Here is a 12,526-nt window from a genome sequence, read left to right as displayed (position 1 = left end):
AACTTTTGAGAATTACCCTCCCAACCCAGCATTTGGCTGGTATTGTTGTAAATAGAATGAAATCGAGTGGCGAAGAATTGATGGCATCCACAATGCCACCCCCTACTTTAGGCTAATGTTACGAGTAAAACTATACAAGGAAAATCCAACCTTCAAGGCATGTGTTGTTGGTAAAAGTCAAACTCTAGTGCTTTGTCAATCTAATTTTCTTCAATTATTTCTACTATCTTGAGTTTCTACGTTTACTTATTTTGTTTAGTTGGTACACAATTTCTATAAGCCAATTCTCATTTTAGATATTTGTTTATGTCATGTATTTAGTTTTGTCAAATTAGTGTAGTTCTTAGTTAATTAAATTAAATAATCCAAAAACTCGTTAATTGTTTATATCAATCCCTAAGAAAATCAACCTTGGAAGTGCAATAGGTGTGAAGTTGGCTTATTAGTTCCTGCTTCTCGATTTCCCAACCACCAAGATGTGCCATTTTATACGGAATATTATCATTCAAATCTTTATCCTTCTACACATTCAAAGAAACAAAGAAAATGAAAATACTGACTTAACAGAGAATTTGATGAAGCGACAAACATAAATATGTAATTTACCAGATTGCATCGTTTATACATGAACAGACAACCCTGGTCATGTTATGCCTTGTGAGGATCCCATGTTTTCTTATCATGAACTGATTAGGTATGAAGTTAATCGACAAAGAACTGCAACACCTTACCATATCAAAAACCAACCAATCCAACAATTAGTCAGGTAAAAATAATTAATCCAAAATAAATGAACAAATTGACATAATTAAACTCCAAATAGATCATACTAAATTAAAGGAACCAATAGAATTGAACAAATTAAATAAGACAAATGTGTAGATAAGACATTTGGTTCCTTCTTCTTGCTTATAACAAATACAAAACATGAACCCAATTTTTAAAAGTTTATAACAAATAGAAAAGGTTCAAACTTTAATTACCAACAAACAAAAAATGAACATTTTGTTTATATTAGTTAAAATCAAAATCATGGACGGAAGGAAAAATGAAAAGGGATGAAACTATGTTACCCAAAATAGAAAAGGATGACTCAAAACTATTTTGATTCCCTCTTCTCCCGCTGTTTCTCTTCCGTCTTCCATATTTTCCATGTGAAAAACTTCAAAACTGATTACACAAATAAAAAAGTTCAAACTTTTATTTTCCCAGAAACCATAAGTGAACATTTATAGTAAATTAATTAAAATTAATTCATGGACAAGAGGAAAAATAATTAAATGAAGTTACCCAAAAGAATGGAACTATTTGTTGCCCTTCTTCCGTATTTTTCCTATGAAACCACCAACTCATGTATTGAAAATGCATCATTCACTGGGGGTTCACCAATCACCCTATATATTTGATCAAATCTGGAGTTAATGATAAGAAGGGAAATTAAAAATAAATCAAACATCAAAGTAACATACCTTAGTTTTTGCGGGAAAAGGAATAAAACCAATTGTAACTGCTAATTGTAGTTTCAAATTTGAACGGTAATTTTTTTTCTTTTCAACGTGTTAAAATTATAACCGCTTAATTTATGAGGATAATTATCTCTTATTTTTTAAAATAGGAAGATAATTTTCTGACTTTTTCTCTACCCCTCTTCCCACGTTGGTTTTTTATTTTCTTATTATCTCTCTTCTAAAATGGAGGAGGAGTTTGATTTCTCCCTTTTCTCTCTTTATTATCTTTTATTAACAAATTTTAATTTTTCTGACAAAATATATGTATCAAATTCTATAAGTTTTAGATTTTTTTGTTTTAGGGGTGTTTTAGTCCAAAACATTTTGGTGAAGTCTTAAGACACCAAAGTAGTATTCTCGTTTTGTAATATTAGAGACTAGCCTTTCTGCATGAGCTTTGCGCGTGCGAAATGCCTTTTTTACATCACGGGGCGCTCCGTGCTGCATTCAGGTTTTTTTTCTTCTTTCCCTTTCACATCTATGCATACACGTAAGGACATCTTTACTACAAAAACAATCCATACTTCTTCTTCATGCCTTGCGGGTGTGAAAGCCCTTTTTTACATCACGCGTAGCTACATACAAAGTTTCTTGCTCCATCTTCATTATCTTCATTAATTACTCCATCTTCTTCGCAATCAAGCCTTGCCACCGTTTTTGCTTTAGCTTGTCCTGCTTTCTTTGCTCTTATGGCTCTTATGTTCGCGTGCTAGTGGAATACATGTAGCATGAGTGGAAGTGAGAAGGTTGACATGAGAAAGTAAGGGAGAATGTTGCTAGATATTATAACGAGACAACCCATCTAATTTATGAAGTTCTTATGTTTCATACGAGTACATGTGACAAAGACTTAGTACCTATGAGGACGGGGATGCTCAGACATCTTCTTTCTAAACTGAAAAGATTGAATGTCAATGAAATTGCAATTATCCAAAGAAAAATAGCTGATTGAAGCTTATATGCTGATTCAAAAGCATAAATATCCGAAGAAAATATCATAAAACTTATTGAATCATAATGACTTCACCCTTGAGGTCTTTTAACGCTTGTATCGTTCTCTGCTTGAGTCGCTCACAAGTCTTAGCATTATATGAAAGATCAAAACTTCAGATTCAACCAAACTATGAAGGTTTAAAATCCAACAAACATTTACTCTCAGTTTCTATGTATCTGAACTATGTTTCCTGCCTTTGTTCCATGGTATCCTCCCTTTGTTGGCTTGTCCTATTATTTTCCGTCTGTGTCTCTCCTTTTCTTCCTTCCTAATACTCATCGGAGACTCACTGTCATTAACTGATGGAACCTCCTTGCTTAAACTTTGCTTCTCGTATGCATTTATGTCGAGGAAAGAATGACGGATGTTGATAATATCACAATTTTCACCCATGACAGCACTGATGCGTGGGGCTCCCAAACAGTGAAGTCTGGGGAAGGATACAAAGGCAACCAAGGGAGACAAAATAGGTAAATAGCTCCAATTCTCTGTGTTCTGCCCAATGTGAGTGGCTTCTCCCACATAACCATTTTCCGTTCTCAAGAACTTTGGAATATGGTTGAAATTGGGTTTGAAATCTCAGAGTAGAAGGAAGGAGATTTCTCAGTTGATGAAAAGAAGCTGATGAGGAAGAATGCTGTCAAAGATGCAAGAGCTCTGGGCATCATACAAAATGCTGTCTCGTATAAAAAATTTCCCATAATTTCCAATCTCAAATTCTACCACAAACAACATGGCTCCGCCTGCTAATGCAGGATGGAATGGCCCTGGAGTCAATCCTAGTCCAAACCGTTTCTATGCTTGAGACTAGGTATGGTATGATGAGTCTTGTAAGCAGTTGTAGATAAGCAACGAGGTTGCTCGAGATGGGCCGTAGGTTTTAATGTTTCAGGTCTTGAATGATGCTTCATTTGGCATATTGCTGTGGTTGCCTTTTATCCAAATATGATTTACATTTTCAAGGTCCTTATGCGATTAGTCGTGTCTTTACTTTGGTACGCAGTATGAGCTTTTTCAGGTAGTGCACATATTGACAGAAAGCAGAATGCATGATGATCCTCGTTACATGGAACATGTTAATTTGCAGTCTTCTGTGAAGATTATTTGTTGCTATTTTTTTTTAGAGGGACTTGCAAATCAAGATTTACGAGTCATTTACAAAGCAATAATTTTGATAACATAGGTATTAACTACGTTGCAAAAGATGAAGAATTGGTACAGAGAAAGATGAAGATGATAGAGAGAAACAAGAGAGATTGTATTGATTGATTAGAGAAAATGTATACAACCGAACTTAAGAAAATCATAGCTATTCAATTCCTTATATAGCCATATATCCTAATTACAATAATATCCTTCCAACTACGTTAACAAACTCAACCACTAGAATAATGTCATGTGGCATTTCTATTATATCAGTAGGGACGTTTATTATGAAATAAAATGCATATCATAGCTTTATGTTAGAAACCCTCAAATGTCATCCTCGACAAACCCTCAAATGTCACGTTCCGCCACGTCGACGGCGCTCTCATGGCCCTGAAAGAACCGAGCAAGAAGATCGACGGCCGCATGACCGTCACGCAGCTCGCCTCCGCGGGGAATTCGAACTCCAACAACGTCGCCGACGTATCGTTGCGGAAGATATATGTGGCCAATGTTCCTTACGACATGCCGTCGGATAAGCTCTTGGCCCATTTTGCCCTGTACTGGGAGATAGAGGAGGGGCCGCTAGGCTTTGATAAGCAGACTGGGATGTGCAAGGGGTATGCGCTGTTTGTGTATAAGACTCCGGAGGGGGCTCAGGCGGCGCTCGTCGATCCTGTGAAGAACATCGAGGGGAGGCAATTGACCTGTAAATTGGCGATTGACGGGAAAAAGGGCAAGTCGGACGGGCCAGGTCAGGGTCAAGGACCCGGGAGTGGGTCCAATACGCACGGTGATGGGATGGGGAAGGCACCACCGTCTTCGCTTGCTGGACAGGACGGCATCCCAGGTGGAATTGGTTCTTATGGTGGGTATACCAGTGGGCTTCAGGGGCAGCCTCCGTTGGGTCACCATCCATTGAGTGGGCCTGGGTTGTCTGGTATCAGAAACCAGGTGAATTCGGGTTTGGGTAGTGGTGGCGGATATGGGGGGTTGGGTGGGCCTTACGGTAAATGTGGTGGCCCTGGGGGTTATGGTTTAGGTGGTGCTGGTGGTTTAGGTGTTGGACTCGGTGGTGCGGGGTCGGCTGGTGGTGGTCCGGGTGTGGGTACTGGGTCGTCTTTGTATGGACTGCCTCCGAGTTCGGGTGGGTTACCATCCGGTAGGTATCCAGAGGGCGGCCACTACAGCCTGTCGGCCTATTAGATTCAGCACCACCAGCAAGCTGGGACATCCCCCCATCCAAGGGTTCCTCAAGGTGGCATGTACCCAAATGTGCCACCTTATTTCTGAGGTATTTTCATTATTTTATCCTTTGCTATTATGTGTATAGCTTGGTGGTGTTGGTTGAATTTCTTGGTGCCTGGTTAGAATACTTGTGTATGGTTGCTGCTTCTTGTTTTGGCTTTCTTTACAAAATTTGTGCCTTGGACTAATTGTGTATTGCATTTGTTTTTTCCTTTGTTTACATGTGTGCCTAGGATACTTCGCGTCTCTGTTCGTGCTTCTGCATGAATTCCCTTTGCTATTGTTGATTGAGAGGCGATTAAGTGTTACTTTACTTTTTTAGTCCTTAATTGTGGAGTAGTATGGATATTAGAATCTTTAATCATTACAAGATGCTTCTCCAGTTTACATGGTGAAGCCTCTTTTCTGTTTGGTGAGTGCGGATGGAATTGTGTGCATTTTTCCCCTTCGATCAATGTGGGTGGAAACTTAATACTTGAGAAGGAATTCAAATATCTTTTTTGGGACTTTTATTCTATTTTATGTATTTGTGTATGGTTTCTTGTTGGGAATTTGATGGGATTGATTGAGCAGCTTATCATAACTTCAAGTGATAGAGTGCAAAACTAATGACATTAGTAGAAATGGTTATGTAATGTGTGGGTATCACTCCAATACGTGATGTTTTCTGTGTTTGCTAAGAGCCTAAGACATACGGAATAAAAAAAGTAGTGGGTCTTACGGTAAAATCAGATATCACATAAGGGTAGTTTATTCAATACTTATACAACCAGATTCATTCCTATTCATCACTTTTCCAAATCCAATCAAGTAAACATGCCATAGGAGGTATAGTGAGTGACCTTACATGGCTGATGAGCTTTGCACATGGTCAGATTTTAGTGTGTGGATTTCATCCAGTGTTTTAATACGCAAAAAAGTATAGGACTTTCTCTGTCTTGTAAATCGAGTGTAAGCTTTGAGACATGAATATTATTACTAAAAATATTTAAATATATATATATGATACAGAACTATGTATATGTATATATAAGAATATATACATGAGCTAATTGCTGTTTTCTACGCAGAGCTGTTTATTTGTTATTGGAGGTTAGTGGTTGCTTAAGTGACTGCATTGTGTAAACTTCATTTAATGATGCTTGATTTGAACCTTTATAATACTTATTGTTCATTTAGAGGAGCATCATAGCATAAAACTTAACAAAACCCAAGGTTCGAGGCCACTACGTTGTTGTAGTAAACACTAGAAACCCACCTTAGAGAAGCCATATTTTATTTGTTTTGGTGTTGGGTTTAATTTTTTAAAAGAAAATTTCAGTTGGGGTTTTATAATATCAGGTGAACAGACATCGTTTTCGGACGTGGGTCATATTTTTACCAGAATTTTTATGAGTCTTAACAAATATAGGCCGCCCAATGTTAGGTACTCAAGCTCAAAGGAAGAGCCCAACCCAAAAGACTAGTCCAATAGGTGGGAGGACCCCAAGGACTTAAGAACCCTACACTCCCATAGGTGTAGTCGATGTGGGATCATAACATTACACCACCCTTCGGAAGACCCGACGCCACGTCGCCCAGTCCCTCGTCACCAAGTCCCTTGGAGCCCATACTCCCATGGCGGTAATCACGAGGCGGCGTCACGTCACCAAGACCCATAGCGTCGGGCACCTAGGCTCTGATACCAATGTTAGGTACTCAAGCCCAAAGGAAGAGCCCAACCCAAAAAACTAGTCCAATAGGTGGGAGGACCCAAGGACTTAAGAACCCCTACACTCCCATAAGTGTAGTCGATGTGAGATCATAACATTCAATCTCATTCTTCTTCGCTCTCTCTCCTCCACCCTCTTGCCAGAGTCATGGCCTCGGCCGGCAGGATCTCCCCTGCAATCGTCCGGTGCTTGTCGACCAGATCAATGACGTCGTCGCTCAAGGACCCGAACCCTAACTGGTCGAACCGGCCTCCCAAGGAGACGATCCTTCTCGATGGGTGTGACTTCGAGCACTGGTTGGTTGTCATGGAGGCCCCTCAGGGTGATATCACTAGGGATGAGGTCATAAATAGCTACATCAAAACCCTAGCTACCGTCGTCGGAAGGTAATACCTGCTATTAATTTCTGTCTAATTTAATCATTTTTCTTACTTTTAACGTCTTTGGATTATGAGAAATCAGAATTGGAAATGGAGTTTTAGAATTTATATGTCTGTGTTTATAGTGTAATTGTTTCTTTAATTCATTTTCAATTTATATCTGTATTTGTTTTTTCAAAGTTGTAGCTTTTTAATTTTCTCTTTTTCGCTCTTGATTACAGTAGAATTTTGGGTTAAGTTGATTTGTATTGCACCAGGAAACTTTTGTTTGAGAAAATACAAGAGGTTGTTTCTCTATTAGGGGAGGGTTGTATGCACATGCTACTCTCTGGCATTTATCTTGTTGTAGGATATTAGTTTATTTATGTTCTACACCGACTCGATTATGGTGTATAACATAATATATGAACATTTTCTTGATACTGTGTGCTGTAAAAGTTAATGGCTTTCTGTTGTATGCAGCTATTTTGTTATGGTCTGACTTTGGGATCACTATAGCTGTAGTAAGATAGGAAATGATTTTGTAATTGCAATTGGCCTTTATATCATTTTTGTAGGGTTTTTGACTTTATTTTTTTTATATCACATAAATGTGTGTGTTTCACTAAATTTCTTTTGTTCTGTATATTTCAGCCGAAATTTGGGGGTGCAATTCTTAATGTTGGGTTATATGTTTTGAAGTTCTAACAAAAGCAAAACTTGATATTCAAAATCTAAACTATAACCCCACTTTGTGGCAGGGTCTTAATGATCTCTTAAATAGTATGGTCTTAATCATGTTTCTTATAGCATGGTCTTGATCACTTTTTTTTACAGACTAAAGTTTTTGTAAGATTCATGGCTTTCACATTTCAAAAAGCACATAGGATTGTACTGTATTCCCATTGTTTGTGTTTCCTGTGATTTATATTTTGTAATGAAAATTTATATAACCAAGTTTACATTGCTTGTACGCATTCGGCTGAACTGCAGTGAGGAAGAAGCAAGAATGAAGATCTACTCAGTTTCAACTAGGTGCTATTATTCGTTTGGGGCGCTTGTATCTGAAGAGGTTTCACTCAAAATCAGAGGGGATTCTGCTTCTAAGTTGGGATTTTATTATTTTCTTGTGTCTGGGTTCTCATATATGTGTGTGTGTATTTGTAAAATTCTTGCAGAGTTGCCTGGAGTCCGTTGGGTACTTCCTGATTCCTACTTGGATGTGAAGAACAGAGATTATGGAGGTACAAATATGCTTGTTTCTTCAGGTTGAATTTCAAAGAAAACAAATTATTTATAGCAATTGATTCATTTAAGTCATAAGTCCCATTCCGTAATTGCTCTGGCAGTCTGATGATATTTTGATTTTAGATTTATTTCTTATTTTTTTCTGACAAAGGATAGTTTGAGGCTCTAGAATGTTACAGATGAAAGTTATTAGTCAGTTGATGTTGTAGCAGTGCTAAAAACCCCTGTTGAAGGCTTTCTGCAACCCTAGTCAACATTGTGTACAGAGTTTTCATGTAAAATATCATAATTTTGAACTAACCAGTTCCGTGTGTTGGTTGCATCCGAAAAAATGATCCATGGTGATTTTCATTTCAAAATTTCTGTACTCCCAAGAATTGTGGTCCGGGTAACGAGTGTTATAGTAATATTAAACAGCGTGTATTTTCTCTACATTGTATAGCTTTTTCTACGTTGTTTTCAACTAAGTTAACCAGGAAAATTCTTTTATTCATGATTTGTTTGCTTTCTTGTTTGTTTTGGCAGGTGAACCTTTTATTAATGGCCAAGCAGTGGCACATGATCCCAAGTACCATGAGGAATGGATAAGAAACAATAGTCGAGCAAATGAGAGAAACAGGCGTAATGACAGACCTCGTAAATTTGACAGATCAAGGAACTTTGAAAGGAGAAGGGAAAATATGCAGAATCGTGATTTTCAGAATACGGGTCCATCTCCTATGCCTAATCAAGCTGGGCCAAATTCGGGACCTGGACCTACCAACATGGGTCCTCCACCCCCCAACAGGGGTCCAATGTCTCCCAACATGGGTCCTCCACCCCCCAACAGGGCTCCAATGCAACCTCCCAACATGGGTCCTCCACCCCCGAACAGGGCTCCAATGCCGCCTCCCAACATGGGTCCACCAAACAACTACAATAATCCCCAGCCAAGCAACAACTGGAATTCTGGGCCACCGAACAGCCATAATCAGGCGCCTCCCAACAGCTACAATCAGATGCCGCCCAACAACTACAATCAGATGCCTCCCAATAACCTGGGAGGGGTGCCACCAAACAACATGGCTCCACCTTCTAATGCAGGATGGAATGATCCTGGACAATACCAGAATAACTACACGCCAGACAGGGATGCTGGAGTCAATCCTGGTCCAAACTGTTACTAAGCTTGAGGCTAGTTGCGGTATGATGAGTCTTGTAGGCATGTTGTAGATAAACGAGGAGGTTGCTCGAGATGTGCTGTAGGTTTCAATGTTTCTGGTCTTGAATGATATTTCGTTTGGCATATTGCTGTGGTCGGAACCTGGTTGCCTTTTATCGGAATATGATTACACTTTCAAGGTCATATCTTATGCGATTAGTCGTGTCTTTACTATCGCGTCTTTACTTTGGTGCGCAGCATGAATTCTTTCAGGTAGTGCACATATTGACAGAAAGCAGACTGCATGGGGATCCTTGTTAAATGGAACATGTTAATTTGCAGTCCTCTGTGAAGATTATGTGTTGCTATTCTTTCCTAGATTGTTTTTGCATGCTATGCTCTCACATTGGTTTTTGCATATTTTGGTGATGATGTTATTTTGCTAGAAAACGTTCATGTTACGTTGTCAATTTGGTAACCCGATTCTCAGTTTGGTCCCTGAATCAAATTTTTGACTTCTTTTGGCTATGTTTGGGGTGAGGGATTTGCAAATTACGATTTACGAGTCATTTACAAAGCAATAACTTCAACAGCATAGGGATGTTTATTATAAAATAAAATACATAACAGAGGTTTATTTTCGAAACCCTCAAATGCAACCGAGAAAAAACAAATAACTCTATTTAGCTAAGCCATCGTTTCATCCTATTCATGCGCACTGCTAACATGACATAGAGCCTATCTTGTACATTGTCTGTGAACTGAAAGTATGCATATCTCCATGTCTTCTTTATGATCAAAGAACCACATACTCCCCAGAATCCGAAAATAAACCCGAACGCAGCGAAAATATAGAACCACGGTAGTTGATGCCCATCGTCCTCATCATCTCGGTTATTCTTATCATGCGCATCAATGCGACACTCGTTTGGAAGCGGTGCACCGCAAAGTTTTGGATTCCCCTCAAATGCAGAAGCTTCAAAGCTTTGGAGCTGAGTGCTTGTTGGGATTGGACCTTCGAGATTATTGTACGAGACAACAAAGCTCTTCAAGAAATTAAGGCTCGCCAGAGACGATGGGATTTTTCCGGACAAGTGATTCTTGGAGAGATCCAAAGCTTCTAAGTTCTTAAGGTTAGACATTTGGTCTGGAATGTTGCCGGAGAAGTTGTTGTCGTCTAGATACAACCGTTGGAGAAGCTGCAGTTGGCCGATCTCAGGCGGTATATTACCGGTAATGTTGTTGGAAGAAAGATTTATCGATGCAGGAAAGTTAGACAATCTGCTATAGGCATGTAGTACCGTGGCGGAGTTGTTACTGTAGATTGGCAATTCGAGTTCATAATGGTCTTCTTGAGCTGCAACAGGTTGATGTACCAACGCCGGTACTCTACAAAGTTCTTTTGGAAATTCACCTGAAATAAGGTTTATTCCCAAGCTTATATGAAAAAGCCTTGGTAGATCAGTCCCCAACCAGCTAGGAATTGTCCCTGCGATTTTGTTAGCTCCCAGATCCAAGATCTCTAGATTCTTTAGCTTTGCTAACCATGCAGGTAGTTGACCGGTGAGATCACAATCCGACAAGCTCAAAATTCGAAGATTTTGAAATCCATCATAACCAACCATGTCATCGTCAGATGGCATTTCTTCACCGTTAAAGGCACCCGAAAGGAGGAGTGCTCGAAGACTTTTGCAATGCATCAGTATCTTCATTGCTCCCATGACATTTTCCAATCGGTTGCCACTAAGAGAGAGGAAGGACAGAGAGTGTAACGAAAGAATCTCAGGTTGTATTTGTCCCTCTAGATTGTTCGGACCTAATCGAATTGCTTTCAGGGATCTACATGAGTAAAGGCTCATTGGCAACTTACCAGTGAACTCGTTCACACTCAGGTCAAGTTTAGTCAGTTGAACAAGTTTGGAGAAATTAAGCTTGGTAATGTCTCCTTCCAAGTTATTTCGTCCCAAACGTAGTTCTACAAGGTTGGTACAATTCATCAAAGATTGGGGCAACAGACCTTGTAGGTCGTTGAAATCTAGGGCTATGATTTTTAACCTGGAGAGCTTCCCCAAACAGAGAGGGAGTACTTCGCTCAGTTGATTGAAGGAGAGGTCAAGGATTGCGAGGTTGGTGAGGTTGACAATTCTATCACTTATGCCTCCATATAGAGAATTCAGAGGTACTGCAACCTCTTCGAGTTTGGTGGCATTATAGATATCTTCTGGAAGTGGCCCTGAGAGACTATTGTGACTAGCACGAAAAATTTGCAGTTCGGAACACCTCCCAAAACCACGGTAAATGTTGCCATTGAATTGGTTTGAGGAAAAATCCAACACTTTAACCAAGGGGTTAGAATGGAGACATACAGAGGATGGGATGTTGCTGGAGAAGGCATTGTTGCTAACATTGAAACTTGTCAATTTCCAAGCATGCATGAAGAACGAAGATGGAATTGGACCATGGAAGCGATTGCTTGACAAATCGAGTGTTCGGATGTTGCTGGATGTTAGAGACAAAGGTAGCTCTCCAGAAAGAAGGTTATAGCTCAAATCAAGAATCTCAAGAGAATTCAAGTACTCAAAGAGTTTATTTTCAAGTGAACCCTGAAGTGAATTGTGCGTGAGATTCAAGTGGGTGAGATGCGTGAGGTTTGCAAGTGAGGATGACGAGGTAAAAATAACTCCGTCGAGCCCCTTCGAGGGTAAGAGCAAATGGGTGACCCGACCTTCCGGATTACAAGTGATGCCTTCCCAACTACAACAAGTAATGGAATTCCAATTTAAAGGAGGAGAGGATAGAGTGAGGTTGAGGGACAAGAGAGCGCTATGTTCATTTTGGTTGCATGCGTGGATATTTGGAGATATAATGGATGTGAATAAGATGATTATGAGAAGGAAGCCATAAGCCATTGTGTTTGAAGGCTTGCTGCAGCTCAATGCTTTTTGTCTTCGTATATATAGCAGGATCTTAAGTCTCTACATTTAAAAAATTATGCTTCATTAGATGGAAAAGTAGCTTTTGCATCATTAGAAAACAACCATAACCATACATTAGAAGTCGAGGGGCCCTCCAAGATCCCGACTGAGAATTTGGCAAACAAGCATAACCACACAATGCAATATTTCCTACCCCTTCAAGAAGTCGAATAGAGATTTTCCACCAAAGAACCC

General features: G+C 39.5%; 3 protein-coding genes and 1 long non-coding RNA gene across 10 annotated transcripts in view; 2 read left to right on the top strand and 2 right to left on the bottom strand.

The window, feature by feature from the left end:
* The window catches only part of LOC126614365 (multiple organellar RNA editing factor 8, chloroplastic/mitochondrial-like), a 28,543-nt gene extending 18,983 nt beyond the window's left edge, over positions 1-9,560 (top strand). For 5 of the 7 annotated variants that reach the window (XM_050281989.1, XM_050281985.1, XM_050281990.1 and 2 more), the window contains one exon: positions 9,218-9,560. In XM_050281989.1, coding sequence (XP_050137946.1) covers positions 9,218-9,381 — 164 coding nt within the window. In that variant the 3' untranslated portion in view covers positions 9,382-9,560. Of the gene's footprint in view, positions 1-8,145; positions 8,212-8,740 lie in introns of all 7 variants that reach the window. The other 2 variants (XM_050281987.1, XM_050281986.1) reach the window with 1 other exon arrangement.
* LOC126614362 (multiple organellar RNA editing factor 8, chloroplastic/mitochondrial-like) overlaps positions 1-9,747 on the top strand; it is a 42,826-nt gene extending 33,079 nt beyond the window's left edge. Inside the window, exon 6 of the transcript XR_007620352.1 lies at positions 9,630-9,747. The gene's annotated coding sequence lies outside the window, so the exon portion shown is untranslated. The remainder of the gene's footprint in view (positions 1-9,629) is intronic.
* Positions 125-1,452, bottom strand: LOC126614374 (uncharacterized). The gene is made up of 3 exons (XR_007620366.1): positions 1,291-1,452; positions 1,074-1,170; positions 125-726 (listed from the first exon to the last, which is right to left on the bottom strand). It is a non-coding gene; the product is annotated as an uncharacterized LOC126614374 (long non-coding RNA).
* A 178-nt stretch (positions 9,748-9,925) lies between the features above and the next one.
* Positions 9,926-12,265, bottom strand: LOC126617166 (receptor-like protein 2). The gene has a single exon (XM_050285207.1). It carries the CDS (start codon positions 12,263-12,265, stop codon positions 10,040-10,042), a length of 2,226 nt encoding a protein of 741 aa, XP_050141164.1. The 3' UTR covers positions 9,926-10,039.
* Positions 12,266-12,526: the final 261 nt, after the last annotated feature.

The sequence above is a fragment of the Malus sylvestris genome, chromosome 3 (genome assembly GCF_916048215.2).
Source record: "Malus sylvestris chromosome 3, drMalSylv7.2, whole genome shotgun sequence".
Taxonomy (NCBI): Eukaryota; Viridiplantae; Streptophyta; class Magnoliopsida; order Rosales; family Rosaceae; genus Malus; species Malus sylvestris.
The sequence above is the reverse complement of the archived record's forward strand: the minus strand, read 5'-3'. Positions and strand labels throughout refer to the sequence as shown.